This window comes from Pyxicephalus adspersus, chromosome 8 (assembly GCF_032062135.1).
Source record: "Pyxicephalus adspersus chromosome 8, UCB_Pads_2.0, whole genome shotgun sequence".
NCBI lineage: Eukaryota > Metazoa > Chordata > Amphibia > Anura > Pyxicephalidae > Pyxicephalus > Pyxicephalus adspersus.
Window position 1 is genome coordinate 39959661 of NC_092865.1, and position 19613 is coordinate 39979273.

General features: G+C 36.6%; 1 protein-coding gene and 1 long non-coding RNA gene across 2 annotated transcripts; one reads left to right on the forward strand and one right to left on the reverse strand.

Annotated features, from left to right (window-relative positions):
- Positions 1–4162: 4162 nt before the first annotated feature.
- LOC140336765 (beta-1,3-galactosyltransferase 2-like) lies at positions 4163–9283 on the reverse strand. Its single transcript, XM_072420109.1, has 2 exons — positions 8753–9283; positions 4163–5500 (listed from the first exon to the last, which is right to left on the reverse strand). Exon 2 carries the CDS (start codon positions 5433–5435, stop codon positions 4335–4337), a length of 1101 nt encoding a protein of 366 aa, XP_072276210.1. The 5' UTR covers positions 5436–5500; positions 8753–9283; the 3' UTR covers positions 4163–4334.
- LOC140336766 (uncharacterized) lies at positions 8939–19011 on the forward strand. The gene is made up of 3 exons (XR_011921941.1): positions 8939–9096; positions 15049–15123; positions 17390–19011. It is a non-coding gene; the product is annotated as an uncharacterized lncRNA (long non-coding RNA).
- The last annotated feature ends 602 nt before the right edge of the window (positions 19012–19613 follow it).

The window sequence follows — 19613 nt, forward strand, 5'->3', positions numbered from 1 at the left end:
CTTTTTGTAGGTATTTTATTATTAATATTACACAGTGTATATATATAGCACTGGCATATTACGCAGCTCTATACAAAGTCCATAGTCAAGACACTAGCTGTCCCTCAAAGGAGATCTCAATCTAAAGTCCTTACAAAGTCATATGTTTTTAATATTATTATTATTATTATTATTATTATCCCCTTCTGATCACTCATGTGCGATTCATATTCCCCTTCTGATCACTCATGTGCCATTCATATTCCCCTTCTGATCACTCTGTGCCATTGATTGTCCCCTTCTGATCACTATGTTTCATTCATTGTCCCCTTCTGTTCACTGACTTACTTATTTTTTGCTTCTACAGCCGGGTAACAGACTCCGTTAGGGCAGGGATCAGCAGCTTGCTTGTCCTTCCTGGTGCAGAGTCGCGGGGGCACGTGTGCGGGCTTGTTGTTACTTTCAGTTTCGCTCTGCACTGCAGCCAGCATCGAGGAGTCACACAGTATCAGGTATCGGAGGATGTCTTATTAGCGGGGGGTGCCTTAATTTAATTATTTGAGCAAAAATCGTGGGGTGGCCTATTTGATGGGGATGCCTTATCATCAGGGAAACACGGTACTATATTAGTGGGCTACTATAGTGCATGATAGGTAATATGTAACTTTCTGAGTCTTAGATTTGCTCTAATATGCTGGTATGTAGGGGATTTTATTGACATTATTAATCAGCTAACATTGAAAACTCAGTAGCAGACCCATTCCGAACTGTTCACTTGTTAAATTTGTAGTATATTATGATAAATGTTATCTTATTACTCACTGTGACTTTCATGTTGTTCACCAACTTATCAAGGACAACACTTTAAGTATTTGCTTTGTATGGTTCAGTAAGGACCATAAAAAGCCATAAGCATCGGCATAAGTGCATATAAAGCTCCTTTGTACAAAAAATAACAAATTTGGTGTATAGGTTTTAAATTGTTTGTATTGAATAAATACCCTAATATTAAACAGGGCGATATTTTCTAGGAGAGAAGTGTGAAGGGCATGACAGCAGGCAAAAAAAAAAGGAAATGTATACAGTTCACACCAACACTAGGTAAATAGTGAACTAACCTGGTATGTTCCAATGGTTTTAACAGCAAAACAAATTTATCGATCAGTACCTCTTTCAAAATGCATAAAAGTTATTATTTTATAAAAAATAACCATAAAACAACCATGACATGGTGGTACATATTCACCAACCCAGGTAAACCCAGAGTATCAATTTATCCAGTAGCAATCAGCTCTTTCATTAATGTCAGTATATAGCTTTAGTTACAGCACAGGTTCTTCATATTAAATGACTCTGAAATCTGATAACATTTAAAGTAAATGTTAATTATTATTATACTTATCAAAGCCATGAATACAATTCAATACTCTGAAATCTGATAACATTTAAAGTAAATGTTAATTATTATTATACTTATCAAAGCCATGAATATGATGTATCCAAAGGTCAATTGCTATTGTTGCTATGGGTATAGGTCAAACATGTCTTGTATCTAAAGCTCTGTGTTTCCACTGATAACTGTATTCTAAATAAACACATACTGTACATCAAGGTCAGATGACTACATGTTTTAAACCAATTAACTCTTCATCAAGTGACTACACTCTTCATCAAGTGACTACACAAGTTACACACTTGTTTCTTGTTTAAGGTCTCCTTGTTGGTGTGCACATCATCTTCTGCACAACCACCTTGTTGGGAGAATATAGAGTTAAATGTCAATAATAAGATGAGATGGGGTGTACTTGGAGCGCTCTGCCTGGCTTTGCCATGCACCCATGTTGCAGAGATGCTGTTGGTCCGTCCGTGCTCCTCTGCGGGAGCTGGAGAAAAAAAAGATCATATTTCTTTAGATTTTTGGAACATTTAATTTGCTAAGTGAACAGCCTACAGTCCCTTTTGTGAATGTGTTTCAATAGCAGTAATTGATTCTCAACCAGTTCCCTTCTATTACTGACTTACAGGGTCAATTTTGTACTGTTTTCTCCCCTAGGCTGGCTACTTTCTTCTGTCCCCTCTCCCCCAACTTCCTTTGAGGGTCGTAAGGCTATGTTCAGGCTTACAATCAGGTTTCGGTGTGGATACTGTTTCCTTATCCCAGGGAAATGCTTCTTCAGGGAAGACACTACATGTATCCAAAATAGTGTCTGGTGATATACTTACATGTGTGAACAAACTGGAAAAGGTCAGACAACAGAAACTGTATTTTGAGGTGGAAAAGTATGGAAAGTTCTTCCAAAACATAATATTCCTATGGCATAGAGACTCTTGGCATAGTTAGAACCCATATGTACTTTTTCGCATGGTGTAGAAACACTATATATGTTGGGACATAAATAGGAATGATTCTGATTTAGTAGAGAAGCTTCAGCAAAAAAGTCATGTTGGTAGCAATAATGCTTACTATCCAAGAGAAATGGCTGCCACTGGTGCAGTAAAAAGTCAAGCGTCCTCAAATTAGTAGGTTACGTGACATCAGAAAATGTTTGGTAGAAGGCAGTAATATGGATTTCCAGGTAGGGGAGACTAGTTACCAAAAAAAAAAAAAGAACTAGTTTGCACAAGGGCCAAAAGAAGGGACAACATGTTCAGGGCTAGAGATTTTAACTCGTTGCCATGCAAACCCAAGAATTGCAAATAATGGTTTATAGTGAAAAAAGACAGGAAAGAGGACAGCCTTGCTGTGTCCTTGACATCAACAAGACGGCAAAGATGAGCCATACAGTGCTTGTATCCAACACGAAAATGGTTCCTGAAATTCCCAATGCTGATGCTGGTGCCATGGATGATTCCAGAGTGGTAGATGTTGAGATACAAGTGACATGTTTATCACCTGCCACAGTAACACAGTGCGGAGTGTCTGCTGCCCCTACATTCATCCGATTACTAAAAAGTTGTGATGGAGATGGAGCTGGGACTATTGCGATTTTCCAATGATTGTTAGGGGGCTCAAACATTCTCTACTGTGGGAAGTACTTACCACTGTACCACACGAAAGAAGAAGAACTGCCAGAGGTAAAGATGGCTGCACTGGACAGCCACAGTTTTTTTTACCACAAAATCTATAGTCTGGTATGTTTAAAAAGTTAAAGCAGAAGTAAACTGAAAATAAAAAATATCTCCCTCACCTTTACCTTCACAGATCTGTCATTCCCCTTCAGAGGTTTCCTGAATCGGGTCGTCCTGGTATCCTTCTTTGCTGCCATCTTCTTTGCCCCTCTTCCACTCTCTTCCTATATCACTCGATCCTGCTAATTCTGCACATGCGGTTATTGGGAATGCACAGAAGGATCAGCCAGAAGCCTCCTGGGATGTATGATGTACGTATCCTGGGAGGCTCTGCTCTCCTGTTCTGTCTTGATTGCTGGGAGGGGCTTTGCCCTTTTTTTTTTTTTTTTTTTTTAAAAAGGGTTTCAAACCCACTCCCTATAGTAAAGAAGGTTATTTTTACCTTATATAAAATGGTTGATTACGCTTTCATGTAAGGTAAACATTTTAGTTTAGGTCTACTTTAAGTACATACCAGGAAATTATTTATTGTGACAGTTTGTTGCTTGTTGTTTGTAGATGATGCAGATCCTATCCAGAGTCCTGGTTTTAAACTGGCATGCATACTAAGCCATGTGCCACAATAAAATGAACAGAGAATTTATAAAACATGGTTGCTGTTAAATGTGCATGAAGTGTAAAAGGATTATCCAAACTGGTCATAAACCATCATGTGAGTGTTCTCTGATTAGGTCAACCTGGTGCACCCTTCTGTTAGAGAGTCTTTAGTGTTAGACTGTAAGCTCTTCGGGGCAGGATCCTCTCCTCCTGTGTCACTGTCTGTATCTGTCTGTCGGTCCCCCCCCCCCCCTTTTCCTATTTAATGAACAGCGCTGTGTCTTGTTTCCATATAAATACTGTTTATTATTATTAAACATAAAATGCACATATTGTACATGTGTCCTTATTAATACATTATAAAATACACAGCAGTGTAAGTACCATAATTGAACCCACCTTTTACAATACCTGTACAGAAGAGCTGGAGTGTGAAAGCAAAGAGCAGCCTAAAGAGCCATTCAGTTCATGTTTACGAAAATAAACATTTTTGTTATGCAACCACAAAATTTACTAATTACCACAAAAAATGTCAATTTATTTCTGAGTGTCATATATATACATACAGTCTATCAATATTAGCATGGTATGCAATCTTATTTTTATTATGTAACATGATGTCATTGCATTTAAAATATATCTTTATTTGTAAACAGGCATAAATTATTATTACGGTCTTTTGGCGTTTGTTAGATGCAGATATGCTTATTTTGTTGTAAATGTTTCCAGCACATAATCAATTCACTGGGTAGAAACTTGTGGGATGTGACTAACTGGTTGTAAATACAATGAGAATAGGTGACTTTCCAGTGGTTGAAATCAGAGTCCTTAGGTGGGGGTACAGGTGAAATCCCAAGTTTGTCCAGACATATGCCAACAAATACATCTTCTAAGTGAAGTATCCTAATGTTTGCAGAAATTGTAAGTATTTTTTCTGCCAACTCTCCAGAGAAAACATAACCAGTTCCTGAGCAAAAGGCAGGGTATATTTCACCTGGGTACAGTTCTGGAGACATGTACCATTTACTCTCCTTATTGCGATTAGGTAAGTAACCTTTCATTAAATACCCCGTAAAGAAGTTTTTCCTGGGTGGCTGGTCTGGTTTCAGTAATGTATGCACTAAATATTCAGTATTAACAAACATGTCGCTGTCTGTCTTCATAACATAAGAGGCATGTGGACAGTACTTAGCAACCCAATACAGACCCAATAATGTTTTTAGAGTCAGGTTATTGTATGTATCCAAAAAATCCTGCTGGATGATGTCATGATACTCCTGACTTTCAGTCACTAGTTTCTGTTCTAGGGCATTATTAGTCTTAGCCTCTCTGCCTAATAAAAACAATCGAACTATATGTACTCCAGGTAAAAAGTCTTCTTTTCCCCAAGTTTGTCTGATGGCTTGACGAGCCTCTGTTTGCCATGCTTGTGCTGCTATCAGCAGAATAAGAAAGGGATTGCTTTTTTGACATTTTTTAGTTTCAGTTATTATATATTTATATTGAAGAGTGTTATTTGGTCTTCCAATGTTTCCAGCTTGTTGTTCCTCTAATACAAATTGGGATGTGTATGAGTCCTTCACTGTCTGTGATTTATTAGGTTGGCTATTGAAATACTGAAAATAGTTTTCTGGAATAACTATTTTCCTTGCAATCCAGGTGTAATTATTTATGGTCAATGACATAAAAAGCAGGTAAGTCAAAGTCACAAATCCTAATATAATCACAGGGAGCAATAAGCGTTTGAGGTTCAACTTTAAACATGAAGCACAGTAATTGTGTTTCTTCATGGTTCACATTGGCAAAAGTGATTTTTAAGTACACCGTTTAGGTCATCATGGTCTGGGGATACAATCTGTAAACAAAAGGAGAAAATATCAATTTAATTAATTTCCATATCAGCATGTTTCATTATCTTTTCTGCCACATAAAAAACAAGAGTTTATCCAAAAGGTTTTGTTTTAACTCATGGACCAGCATAAATAATTAACTATGTTTCTACTACAATGCATCCTAAAAAACAGGTGAATGTATTTACAGTCAATATCCTTTCCTCTCTATGTGTTCTTAGTGTGCTGCTGCTGGAATGCAGTACATTAAGCTTTTCCGTTCAATTTCCTTTTTAGTTGATCAATCGCACACTGCACCCACATTTGGAAAGTAGAGGCAGTTTGGCAGAGGAACAATTGTCAGTCTTCAACCTTATTGCAAGACATTGAACCTGATATGTAAAAGCTCTCCAGGACTGGAGAAGATAGATTATCATGGAAGAAACTCGATGATCCAGCTAGCTAGACACATAAAAGAGTTCCTGTCTGATCTATTAATGATCACCTCTTATTCAGTAGTATAAGCCAATATTCATTCTATTATTGTTTTGACACAAACCCTTAGCACTCTTACTAATAAAATTTGCATTTAAGAAGACAAAAAGCCTACAAAAACTTGTGTCACCATAATGCAAATTTTGCCTTGAGAGGGAAGTTGCAAATAAAGCTTTTTATGCAAATATCTAAAGCTAAAAGTTGAGATGTGGTTTTTCACTAGTGGTATTTCTAATGGAAAACATTCAGGAAGTACCACAAATATATTTACAGCACTTAGGCGATCATTCAAAAAAGTACAGCACACAGGATGGAGAATTCAGGATGATTTACCATACAGGGCAGTCTAAAAAAGTGGCCAGGAGCATATAATAAGCAGAATTTATATAGTGATGAGATAGGGTTTTTGGTTGAAGTAGTAACTGTATAAAGCAGCGCAAGATTCTCAAATCCTCATTTCATGGCAGCTCAGGAGATAGGTACTGCAACCAACCCTTACTACTCATTAGTCACCATCCCAACTCCCCCTTTTTTTGCCTTGAAACTCTCCCTTTTCCTCCCTACGTCCATTTAGCTGTTACCTTGACACAAATATCTTCTTCTAAGAGAACCACAAGGACATTCGTTATGTCTGCTAATTGTCTGTTGACATGTAATCATGCACTAATCATGCCTTGAACTGTTATATAAACTGTATGCAAACAATAAAGTTTTGAGAGTGATCTAACTACACATTGAGTTTTGTGTTACACTCTACCAGCGCTGTAAACAGAAACTATCAGAGAGAGGGATAATTGATCTGGGATCAATAGGAGATTGCCTTAACATTGAAGAAGAGGAAGAAATGAAGATGGTGGTGCCCTACAATGCACATAGGTGAGTTGCATGGGCTTTAGTTTTGCTTTAATCCCTGTATGTGTACCCCCACACCTATTTGAAATGCAGAGCAGATGATCTTCACACTGCCAGGCTCAGTGTTTACAATACTTTCTTTTAGCTTGGTGCCTGTGCTGCAGTTTTCTGTCTTGAAGTTTTATAGCAATTTGTTTTTACAATAGTGAAACCTCAGAAATAGTCATCAGGTCTCAGGAAATCCCTACTAAAATGATTTGACCTACTTATAGTACATTCCTATCGTTAGTAGATTGTGGAGACTTTAAAATAAAAGAGCACATTACCTTAAGTATATGTAATTTGAAAAAAAAAAAAAAAAACAATGGAAAAAGAAAATTATATTGACAATATTGGTATTCCCTTACAGCGATGATTGGAGTTGAAGTGAACCTTTTTTGTCCCTTTTATCAAGGAACCCATAGCAACTTCTCGAAAAACATTGAGTGAGGCTGCTCCTTTGAGATAAATGGTAAAGGTCTTTCAAGACATTTAAAATAGAACTGAATTAAAATTAGAATAAAATGTGAGCAGGCAGGTATTTTATTGCAAAAAAAAAAAAACAGGCATTGTTTTTCTGCAATAAAATGAACTATCCTGCCTTTTGGCAGTCTTTTTTATTGTAAACTGAGCTGCATGAGCAGATCAGAGTATAATAGGAATAAATGAACCCTTGCATGCATGGGAGTTATGTCATTCTGGTCAGGCCAAAAATAGCTAAAGATCCAAAACCCGGAGGAGGACCAAAAAAAATGGCTGCACTCCCAATAGAGCAAAGGCAGGTAAGTGTAAATAAATTAAGACAATACAAGAATGAAAATATTTTCCCTGTTAGAGAATTATGATGGGTACGTTTGCACCTCCTAGATTTGTAAGCTCTCTTTTCCTCCTCTGTCACTGTCTGTATCTGTCATTTGCAACCCCTCTTTAATGTACAGAGCTGCATAATATGCTAAAGCTAATAATATTAATAATAATAATAATATAATAATAATAATAAATACCTACCACTACCGGTGTGTTTGTTTAGTGAAACTGTGTGTTTTTAGAAAACTAACTTTAAAATAGTAACATAACTTACTATTTTAACTTCCAGTTTAGGGTGGAGTTCTATACCAGTCCTTACACAAAAGAAGGTCAGTTTTTCTAAGGTGGAGAAAGACACCTTTGCCTTACAATCATCAGGAAATTCTTACAAACAATAAACTGATTAGAAGACAAAGATCTGGTAAAATCTTAACTTAAGGCAGAGCTATTTTTGTTACCCTGAAAGTGCTGTTCATCATTTATCACGCTGTAATTATTGATGTTAAAGAGCACAGAGATCTTCTTCCGTGACGGAGCCTTGAATAAAGCTAAATATAGGTGAGCTGGTTGAATAGTTAGAGGGCAGCAGAAACAGAATATTAGTATCAGTTTTTCAACATTCAACCTACATTGCTTTTTTGGAGATATTCTTTAGTATTCTTTACTTCCAGAGTATAGCCTGCAGACTCCTAACTTGCAGTTACCATGTTTAAAAAAAAATATTTTGAATCTTAATTGGAAAGTAAAATATCCTTGTAAGAGCTGATCTCTTTAGTCATGTACAAAGATCTTGCTGCCCATAGAAGATATAAGAAGAGAGTTGGTGATGAAACCAAGGAACAAACAAATTTCTAATTATTTTTATCGTCCATATCACTGCTGAATAATGCTAAGCAGAGTTTAGCTATAGCAATAATAAATAAATAATTGTCATTACAATGTGTAAGATTGTGGTCAGGGAAATTGCCTTTAAAATACTGTTAGTAAGATTATAGCTAAATAGAAAAATAGTTGGTAATTATTTTACAGCAAAAGTCTATTAAAAATTGTTATCAGCCTTTAGAAAACATGTTAAAAGGACTTACCAGGCTTCAGGGTTTGTATGTACATCATAAAAATGATTCTCTTTTTTATCACATCTAGAAATAGTTCCAGCTGCAGTATGATAGCTTCCTATTATTTCTTCTGTATGGCATGTAGTTTGTAGAACTGACAAAGCTTATTTTGTACCTCCCTCTTACAGTGCAAAAAACTGAAAAATGTACTCAAGTTGCATGTTTGTCAAATTACCGCACAGCTAGCACTTCCCGCTAAATGTCTTGCAAAAATGTTGCTTCAATGTCTTGGAAATGGACAATGTAACTTAATAAGCAGGAATTCAATGGTACAATACTTGTTTCTCCAGAATGACAAATGCTTCCAGTTAAAGGTATGTGCTTGTAAGGTTTTTTTTCAGCCTTTGTCTCCCCTCCCACTATGTGATTTTTGGAATAACTACACATCTATTTTATGCATACAAATGCAAATGACAGACATTTTGATTTAATCCCAGTTTCTTTTTTTTCACTTTTTCAAATGTTACAATGAATGAGAATTTTTTTAGCACTAGCTGAATGTGACTATGCACTATGGATAATCTACAATTAGTTACCTATGATAGGTGTGTTTAATAACAGTGCAAAGTGTAATAGATAGATTACCAGTTATCAGAGGAGGAAAGTAACTAGTTACATTTACTCAAATCACTGTAACTGAGTAGTTTTCTTGTGTACTAGTAATTATTTTTTTTACATTTTAAATCACATAAGAGACAAAAGGAAAGCCACATATTTTTTAATTTAATACAAATATGTGGCTACAACTACCAAATCACTCACCCTACACCCTTCTTCCTAGAGAAGAAGAAGAGCTTGACTTTCTTGCAAATGTGGGTTTTTAAACATAATAAATGTTATTTCCCCTGGAAAGTGACTGATTTGAACTCTGTCTGTGTGTGTTCAGAACCCAGCTCTGTGGGTATTCTCTATACAGCTGATGCTTTCTGTTATTTCACATTCTAGGGACATCGCTCCCCTCTACTGGGGTTTGATGTTCGCACAGCAAAAACAAAAGTTTTAGAAAGGTTTTATGACCTAGTTAAATCAACATTGAATACATCTTCCATCCAACACATGTTCACATATAAACTGTTAAGTGAGGGGTAGAAAATTTAGTAGATCTCTAAATAGTATTTGGAAATGCATGATATTTATATATCCACACAGTACAACACCAAGTCAGTTAAACATCTGGGATTATACATCCCTTGCATCCCATGTAGAGGTCTGGTTGGGTACACATTGTGTTTTGTGATCAGTCAGAACCCTTTCGAACTTTCTGTCTACCCTATGTGCCCTCAGGGCTTGTACTAACTTATCTGTCGCTGAAAGACCTGTAATTGATTCTGAATCTAATATCACCACTGTTGGGTAGATACTGTATTTATGGCCTCCTGGACCTCCCTTATCTAAGGTTGAAGTATAGAAGTCATTGGTTGGGATACTGTGATTGTTCCAATCAAAAATACTTGGCTTATGTGCACCATGTAAATACTCCCGAAGAAGCGGCTATATGTCCGCGAAACACATTAAGTTGAGTTTGGTGTTTATCTATATACAAATGTGAACAAATGATTCTACTGGGATCTCAATTTGAACAACTTATGCTGATATACTAAGAATGTAATACGTGGTTGTAACTTGTGAAAATGTATATGTTTTTATGGATTAAATACCATTGTAATTAAAATACATTGTTTTTAATGAACACAAGATTGTTTTGGTCATGACTTTGAGGATATGTGCTCAAATCCCACACATAATCCACTCTATGTGGTATCTTTTGTCTTCTTGTTAAACATATGGGATGTGGCACTATTATGGCTAACGGGACAAACTAACATTATTAAACTTTTGGGATAACAATTTCCCAAAGTAGGAAGTGTAAAGGATTGTAAATCGATTTTACCAGTTGTGGTTAAAATATATAAAACCCCACTTAGCATAATATTCTGTGCATTTTGCCTGAATACCTGCACTACTGTGAACCTGTATTTGTTTATAGCCACATTTTGACCTGTATGTAATTTACTGTTCTGCAATTCTGTCCTACCTTACTCTTTATCCAAATTATCTTTCCTTTATATCTGCCTACTTATGTTTTATTTGCTTTAGGTTGGCTTCCACCTGGTGTCACCTGGTTGCTTTTAGTTTGTTCTTCATTTTTTTTAATTAAATTAAAGTTTGTAAGCAGGCAGTTTATTTCAGTAAAACAAATATTACTGCATGTTCACAATCCTTTCTTTATTGTACACTGAGCTAAAATAGGAAGAAGGGTAATTTTGGTGACTTTGAATGTGACATGGCACAGTATTTTAGAAACTGCTAATCTACTGGGATTTTCAATGTGGTCCAAAAAAATGAAAATATACGAGCGTTAGTTTTCTAGTCAATAAATATTTGTTGATTCCAGAGGTCAGAGGAAGAATAGCTAAACCGGTTAAAGCTATTAGAAAGACAACAGTACCTAAAAAAACATTTATAACAGCCAAGGCAAACAGAAGAGCATCTGGAAATCACAACACGTCAAACATTGAAGCTGACAACAGCACACAATTCACACAGGCTCCCGAAAACTGGGCAAAAGCATTGCATGGTCTGTTTTTTGCTTCATCAAGAATGGATTCATCTTACCTTGTATTCAGGCTGGGGATATATTTGTGTAGGGGACATTTTCTTGAAACACTTTGAATATTACAATAAGTTCAATGTACTCAAATAGCCTTCACAGCCACCAAATCTCAACCCAAAAAGCACCTTGTAGTGGCAAAATGGAAAATTTGCATCATGGTTGTGCAACTGACAAAGTTGCAGCAACTGAGGAATGTTTCCAGCACCTTGTAGAATCCATGCCACAAACAATTATGGTATAATTATATACTTTTGAATTGAATTTTCACTTAACTCATTCAAAAAGATAAGCAAAAACTCACTTTGAAAGTGAAAATGCTACACACCTTTAACAAATATTTTTATTTAATAGGGGGAACTCCATATATTATTATACATTATTATGTTACAACAAGTATCCTCGCACTTTTATTGATGATTTGTTTAACCAAGTGAAAAGGCATCATTGATATGTAGAAAAGGAAAAATGTCATAGATAAAAGATGTGCAGATTTTTATGTTATGTGTCATGCATACCTGCTACATATTAATCAGGTTGTACCACGCTTACCTACATTCTATTGCACCACTAAACAAAGCATTTGCCACACTGCAAACATTTGCAGGATGCTTTAAATTTTTCCATAAAGCAGTGCGCATGAATGTGAATGGGGCCCTAAAGCAAAAGAAGGCTTTACCAGCATGAAATACTCCTGCTCCACTACCACTACCAGCCAATGGCCTTCTGGTGGTTATATACGTAACAAAAAAAAATATATTAATGCTATATTGTAATTAGCATCAAAGATAACAAGATAATAATGAGTAATCCAATAAACGATTACGAATCCAGCTTTGGTGCAACATTTACCATCAATCCAGAGGTTTTAATACAGTAATTTATTATGGCATTAGGTGTCCTCAGTTTGACAGTCAGTGTCATTCGACTCACTTTCTCTAAACATTGCATGTTTAATAATTTTGTAGACAATTTGTAGACAGTGGGGAAAATAATTTGTTACATTATAAAATAGTATGCTATCATTTTAGCTAAACCATAGTGCAAGTAACAGATTATGATTCAGTATACTTTTGCTATAAACCTGAACTCACTACAGTGTTGCATTCTATACCTGTTAGAACCAAAACCAATAACATGCAGTCTTAAAAATAAAGATCTATTATGAATAGGTGTTTCCTAAAATCTGGAAAACGTAGATCCAGAAAGAAGAACAAGTAGTGAACATTTCATGTTTGATATCTTCATCTTTGAAAATTCTTGTTTATTCTGGCAATCAAAAGATGACAGCTGCTGCAGAGCCAAGTGTGCTTGATATTGTCTCTGTTTATTATCCTAAAGTCTCTGTTAAATCTGTGACTTCAGTTGTTGCTTGCTATTCCTGATGTTTATGTTATGTTTGACCCCTTTCACTCCTTTCACTAGGTCTGAATTTAAAAAAAATGGAAAATAAACTTCATAAACAGGTACGATAAGGCCTTCCTCTGGAAAGAATAGTAGCTTAACATTCAAGCTAATACCAGATGATATTCAGATATCACACTGACATCTAAAATGCATGCTAATGCATCTGGCTAACTGTAGTGCGCTGTGGGCCTATTGACAGTGAATTTGTTTCATGCTGCCTGCTCTGTGTGTCACACATTCTCTAAACCCTTCTCTGGCCACCTGCCACCAGTGAGAAGGAATTCCCCCTGTGTCTTACCCCTACCCAGCTCTGGTCTGTGCCACCCCACAAAATTGTAATGTTTGCACATAGGGAGGATAGTTGCTGGACTATTGAATGACAATAAGTCCAAGAATGGCAAATCAGACCTGAGCATCGCTTCTAAAGCCTGGACTGTGAATAGATCCAGATCTTTAAGCTGGCCAGTCCCGCCTGGTGCAAAATTAGTACTACAGCAGAATGGATGTTGAACAGTTACAGGCAGTGGGCACTGTAGTCCAGTGTCACTGTTCCCCGTTGCCAGAGATCTGCCAAGCAATGCAGGTGACTTGTAGGTCGAAGGCAATGAAAACAAAAAGGTTTAGCCGGGTATGGTTAAAACCGTCCCTTGTCCTTAACACATTGGGCTGTCAACATTTCTGGCAATACTCTCTTCCTAGTAAAGAAGAGATAAAAGGAACGATGGTAGTGTCTTTATATGAGAGTTGGTGGAGAGTGTGATGATGCTTAGGCATTATGGGTGGATTGAATATGGGGATGCCAAATCCTCAGTTTGTTATAGCCCCCCCCCCCTTCCCCCGCTTTTTTCCCACTGCTCATTAGGAGGTAGAGAATCAGACCTAGAATTATGTCACACATTGCTAAAAATTTTCACTTGGGCAATTTTAAAAGACTAAAAAAAACTTAAAAAATAATATTATTAAAAAGAATTATTATAACTATTATAAATAAAAATTATAGTAAAAAATAGTAATAGTTTAGCCACAGCCTCAACTGAACTAAAACGGCCTAAAACTAATATGATGCAGCAGACAAAATAAATGTGAAAAAGCACCTATCCCAGATGGATCACACCCATGTGTCCTCAAAGAGCTGAACTCTGTTCAAAGCCATTGATTCTTTTTATAGAGACTCTTTAATCCCTGACATGGTTCTAAAAGACTGATGTAAGACCAATGTGGTATCTTTATAACAAGTTCAAAGTCCTTACAAAGTAAAATATAGACCTGTAATTTTAACTTTATTAGTTGTAAAGATAATGGAGAGTTCCATAAAGAACCACATATAAGCATTTTCTTGATAGAAAATATTTAAAGTGATAGTCAACATGGGTTCAAAAAAGACAGAAGTTATTAAACAAATCATTTTTTTATGACGAAGTAAACACTTAGACAACGGAGAAGTGATGAATATAGTGTACTTGGACTTGCCAGAGCATTTCACATAGTATCCCATAGACAAATAATCTGTTTGAGATTTGAGGTAAATTGAGGTTTATTGACTTAGAAAGTTCAATCTATAAATGGAAAGAAAACTAGCTTAATGGTCGCGTTCAGAGAGTAGTGATTATTATTTTATACTCTGAATGGTATATAGTTTTTAGTAGAATACTCTTTGGTAACAAATACACAGCTCAGTATACATTAAATAAAAGATTTGAAGTGGCAGGTAAGTTTGTTTTATTGCAGAAGGGACATCACATATCTCTTCTGCTATAGAGTATTGGCCTTTTGCATTTTCTGAAAGTTTAGTTTCACTTTAAATTGTATAGATAAAGACACCAGAGACTAATGATCCAGAGGATATCAAGACATGTCATTTGGAAGGTAAAACAGCTCATATGTATTCTACCTGTGGATTAAGTGTTTTGTTGTCTAGAGTTCAGACAAATGTTAAGGTTTTGTTTTTATCAACCTCCATCCCTCTATATAAACGTTAAGCTAAAATGATTGGGACATTTCCTGCTCCTTCTGCAATAAAGAACCTGCCTGCTCACTAGTTGTACTTTGCAGGTTTAGTTTCATTTTAATGTCCTAGATCACATCTTATCCTGTTTATATTCACAGTACTGAATCTAATGTTATCACGTCCTTGAGTGTGTGCACATTTAAAATAATAAGAATTGGTATAAAGACCTAACTAAATATTGTTCTGTTTGCACAAAATCTGCGTATCTGTAGTTTCCATGCCATGTGTTTTTTATTTCAGTGCTGTGGATCTCCAAAACTTGCAGCCTTTTTCTGTCTACGTGCATGCACTCCAGCAATGTCTGCTTGTCATCAGGTAGGTTTTCTGATGGTTACAACAGTGGACTTTGTATATTATTTGTTGAAACAAATACTTGCAGTCTCAGTTGCCAGGGTGACAACACAATTGTTTCAAAAAGTGGGAGACAGGACAGAATGTTTTCTCCCTATACAAGAAGTGTTGGAACCTGAAGACGATCTCCACGATTACTATTACGTTAATAAACCTTTTATGAAAAGGGACATAAAAAATCTAAAAAAAAAAAAAAGAAAAAAGTTTTGTTGGTGTCAAAAATAATGAAAAAAAACACACTTACCTTTGGGTTCTGTGTAATCCCGGTATCCAACATCTTCTTCTGGGTTCTTCTTCCTATGTCACCTGATCTCGCACTGCGCAGGTACAAGATTGGGTGACATAGATGGGTAAAATGACTGCACATGTGTGAGATCAGCAATTTTTTTTCTTCCATTAAATAAAGGGCTCTTCATCAGAGGAATGGGTGAGGGAAAACCTTCCAATACAGATGTTTAGGGGACAACTCCCTGGGATTACTTTTTTTCACTCTTTCCTCTCATTTTCTGTTGTGTCCTTAGAACAGGAAGTAAAGGAAATCTCCCTAGTGGGGTGCAGATAGCAAAGAGCCTGAGAGTTTGAATCCTTTTTGCTCTATATAAAATTAGAATTTTTTTACGGCATGCCAGTAAAAAACAGTAATACATAAATGGTGTTTCTATGATGGAGCTAAATGGAAATTTGACAATAAACCTATGCTGCAATATCTGAATTATATTCATATTTTTATAAGTCTTTGGCATAAACGTTTTATGGGGTCAAGATTAGGGATGAGCGAGAATGCCTCTGACAGGGTATCTCCAATCAGCTGTGACTGCAGGCGAACTCAGATGAACTCCCAGTGGAGATTCTCTGAGTTCAGTTCCCACGGTCACCGGGCTGTACATATCAATGGGTGCCGTGCGTGCCTCCAATCAGCTGTGACTGCAGGCGAACTCAGATGAACTCCCAGTGGAGATTCTCTGAGTTCAGTTCCCACGGTCACCGGGCTGTACATATCAATGGGTGCCGTGCGTGCCTCCAATCAGCTGTGACTGCAGGCGAACTCAGATGAACTCCCAGTGGAGATTCTCTGAGTTCAGTTCCCACGGTCACCGGGCTGTACATATCAATGGGTGCCGTGCGTGCCTCCAATCAGCTGTGACTGCAGGCGAACTCAGATGAACTCCCAGTGGAGATTCTCTGAGTTCAGTTCCCACGGTCACCGGGCTGTACATATCAATGGGTGCCGTGCGTGCCTCCAATCAGCTGTGACTGCAGGCGAACTCAGATGAACTCTAAATTCCGCGAGAACACGACCTCCTGGCGAATCACATGGATGTTCTCGCTTACATGTTCTGTAAGCGAGAAAGGCCAGATTCGCCGCAAGATCGAAATTACAAATTTCGCTCGCTCATCCCTAGTCAAGAATACAAGAGGATGGGAAATGGTTTTAAATTAAAGTTTAAGGCTTTGCTAGCAAATTAGCTTACTTAAATAAAGACATAATTTGCAATATTATCATGTAAACTTGTACCAGTTCTAGGACTTGCGTGAATCTATATTCTGACACTTGTATATTTCACTGCAACCAGATTTGTTCAGACCAACAGAGTCAGTTACATAGTACTTTCAGAAGTTGGTTTTGTGTACCTTCCTCTCTGCTTATAGATCAATCCTATTCTGACTTTGAATGCAGGTTCGAGTGTTTTTGTAGCTGTGATTAACACGGGAGTTGTCCAGAATCCTATGCAAGTGCATTTCAGAACTAGCAACCAACAAAAGAACATAGCTTCCTAATGTCCTGCATCCATTTTCTGAACTCATATACCTCTTCCCCTCTTTTCTCCCCTTGTTTTTCCTTTTTGTTCTGATGTACTTACAATTTTTATACTACACTAAAACTTTTACCCTGTCTCTAAAGTTTTGCATTGTTACTATGAAAAGTCAATATGATAGAATAGATAGAGTGGTGAAAAAGGCATGTTGATTTTTTTGCATCCTATTCTTCATGATCCCCACAATTAGTAGCAAGTCCCTAGCTATATATTTCAGGCTAAAAGGTATCCCCTTTTGTTATTTCGGATCGTTGGGATTCATGATAAAGTGTGGATCACAGTGCAGAAATGCCTGGAAGACAAATTTTAGTAAGAAATCTTTATTTTCAGAAATGATCTGTAATAATTTAGTTGTAAGCCTGAGATCTTCCCTATTTCTGAATTAGACTAAAAAATATGTTTTTTTTTTTTAGAAAGAGGATCCAAAAGGAAAAGAGCAAGAAAGAAATGAAAAATCAGAGCAACAATTTACAATATCACCAAAATTGTAATAGTGTACAATATTGTAACTAAGTCTACAGACACACGTCAGATGATTCTCTAGCGATCATCTCTTCAGGGCTAGTATCGGACGAGAATCTGACACGTGTACAGCGCTCGTCTGACGTCATTCAAGGGGAGAGAGGGAAGCACGGTGCTGTTCAGTCGTTCTCCCCCCTTTCCTCACCATATAGCAGAACAGCGCTGTATGTACAATGCATCCTTCAGTCTTTTGTCGTTGGAAATTATCATGAAACGTCCTTTTTAACAACAAAAATCCAATGTGTGTACATAGCCTAAAAGGATTCTAATTCTTATGGAAATAAATACTGACCTTGGGGCAAGGAAATAGTAATAAGCGCTATTGAGATATTTTTGTTTGCAGGGATTATGCACACAAATGATTTACCACAAACAATGCACACTCCCACTTCACCTTATTTGTCTTTCATTCATCTTTCAGATTACCAATGTGTATATCACAATCTGCTCTGTAGGGTAAGCTAAAACAGTTTTTGAAGCTGTAAAAAAATATTATACTGTAAGCAAAAGACATTCACATCACGTAAGACACTTTTCTGTGGGAGCATATTAGGCTATGTACGAACATTGGATGACTGTAGCCTGAGAAGAACAATTGTGACCATCTTTGACAATTTTCGGCAAAGACTAAACTTATATACAGCAGTCCCCCAGTGTCATTGTCCTGGTGGATCTATGAATTACCAAGCCGGGAGGCATGCTGTATTTTCCTATGGAGAAGAAAGTAACAGGGTGCCACTCTCTTGTCCTCCCATCACCATAGAATAGAACATCGCTGTGTGTACAGCCCTTGTTTGTTCTCTTGTTGTTAATGAAAACAATCACAATGGATCATTTCCAGGGACAGAAATCTGACATCTGTACAGGGCTCTAGACTTCCTTATAGAAAGATGACATTACTCTTTTATAAAGTGTTTACTAAATACAAAGCCATTCGATATCCCTGCAATACTATGTTTTGCTATGTTATGGGCAACAATCTGCAGGGCAAAGTTCTTTCAGGCCAAGGGAGGGTAATTTAAATTTTAAAGCTGTTTGAGGGACGAGAAGGTTAGTAATAGCAATATAAATTGTATGGGTAATTTCATGAGATTTTTAAACATAAATTTAGAATACTGAAAACATATGGCACTGAAAATGTGAAAGGATAGTAGAGACTGGTACGAGCTGATAGTAAATGATTATAAGAATCATTAAGGATAGGTTGTAATGAAATGACCTATGTACAGCAGATTAGGCAGCAACTGATATGAAGAAGGGAAACAACTAGGTGTAAAAAATGAGGGGAAACACACTGGGCTAATTTTTAATAAAAGTCACTAGATTATAGAATAGAATAAGGAACTTTTTATTTTGAAGAAAAAGTGAAGACAATAAGTACATTTTGATTGGATGATTGGTACTAAACACTATTTAGTTGGATTATTTGTAATCCTAATTGATGCAAAAAACATCTATTAATAAAAATGTATAGAAGATGGATTTCCCAATAAATCAGGGCAGCATGTTGAAAGATACCTTAGTTGTCATCTGTTCTCTCATTAATGTGATTTCTAGGTGTTTTTAAGCAGCTGACATCCTTTTTAATGCAGAAACTAATTTTGGACTTGGCAGTTCTGGTACTGAATACTATATGCTTTCATATAAGGTTCTAAATAATATACATATTGATTAAATTGAAATGCTTTAGCCAAATGCTATTGCTCCCTGCATAAATCACTTTGTCATACTGGTCGCATAATGGCGACCGGTGGATTAAATGTAAAAGGAGTCCAAATAAATCTTTATGTGATATTAACGGCATGACAAAGCCAAACTTTAAACAATCTCTATTTTTTCAGCCATCCTAATGCAAAGAGAGAAAACCCTTCAAACGTTAAATGCTCTATGGAAAGCTGAAATTTGTATAAATTGGGTTCTGTGAAAATATTTTCCCATTAAACATTATACAACATTCATGTAAATCACGTGAGACACTTTCCTGGGAGAGCGTTTTAAGCTTTGTACATTCGAATGCTGCATGACTGTTGCCTGAGAAGAAGAATTGTGATCCCCTTTGGCAAAAAGTACTCGTACAGCAGTCCCCCAATGTCATTGTCCTGGTGAATCAATGAA

Excerpts from the sequence above, each read along its gene's own strand:
- LOC140336765 (XM_072420109.1), bottom strand. The coding sequence starts at position 5,435 with ATGAAGAAACACAATTACTGTGCTTCATGTTTAAAGTTGAACCTCAAA.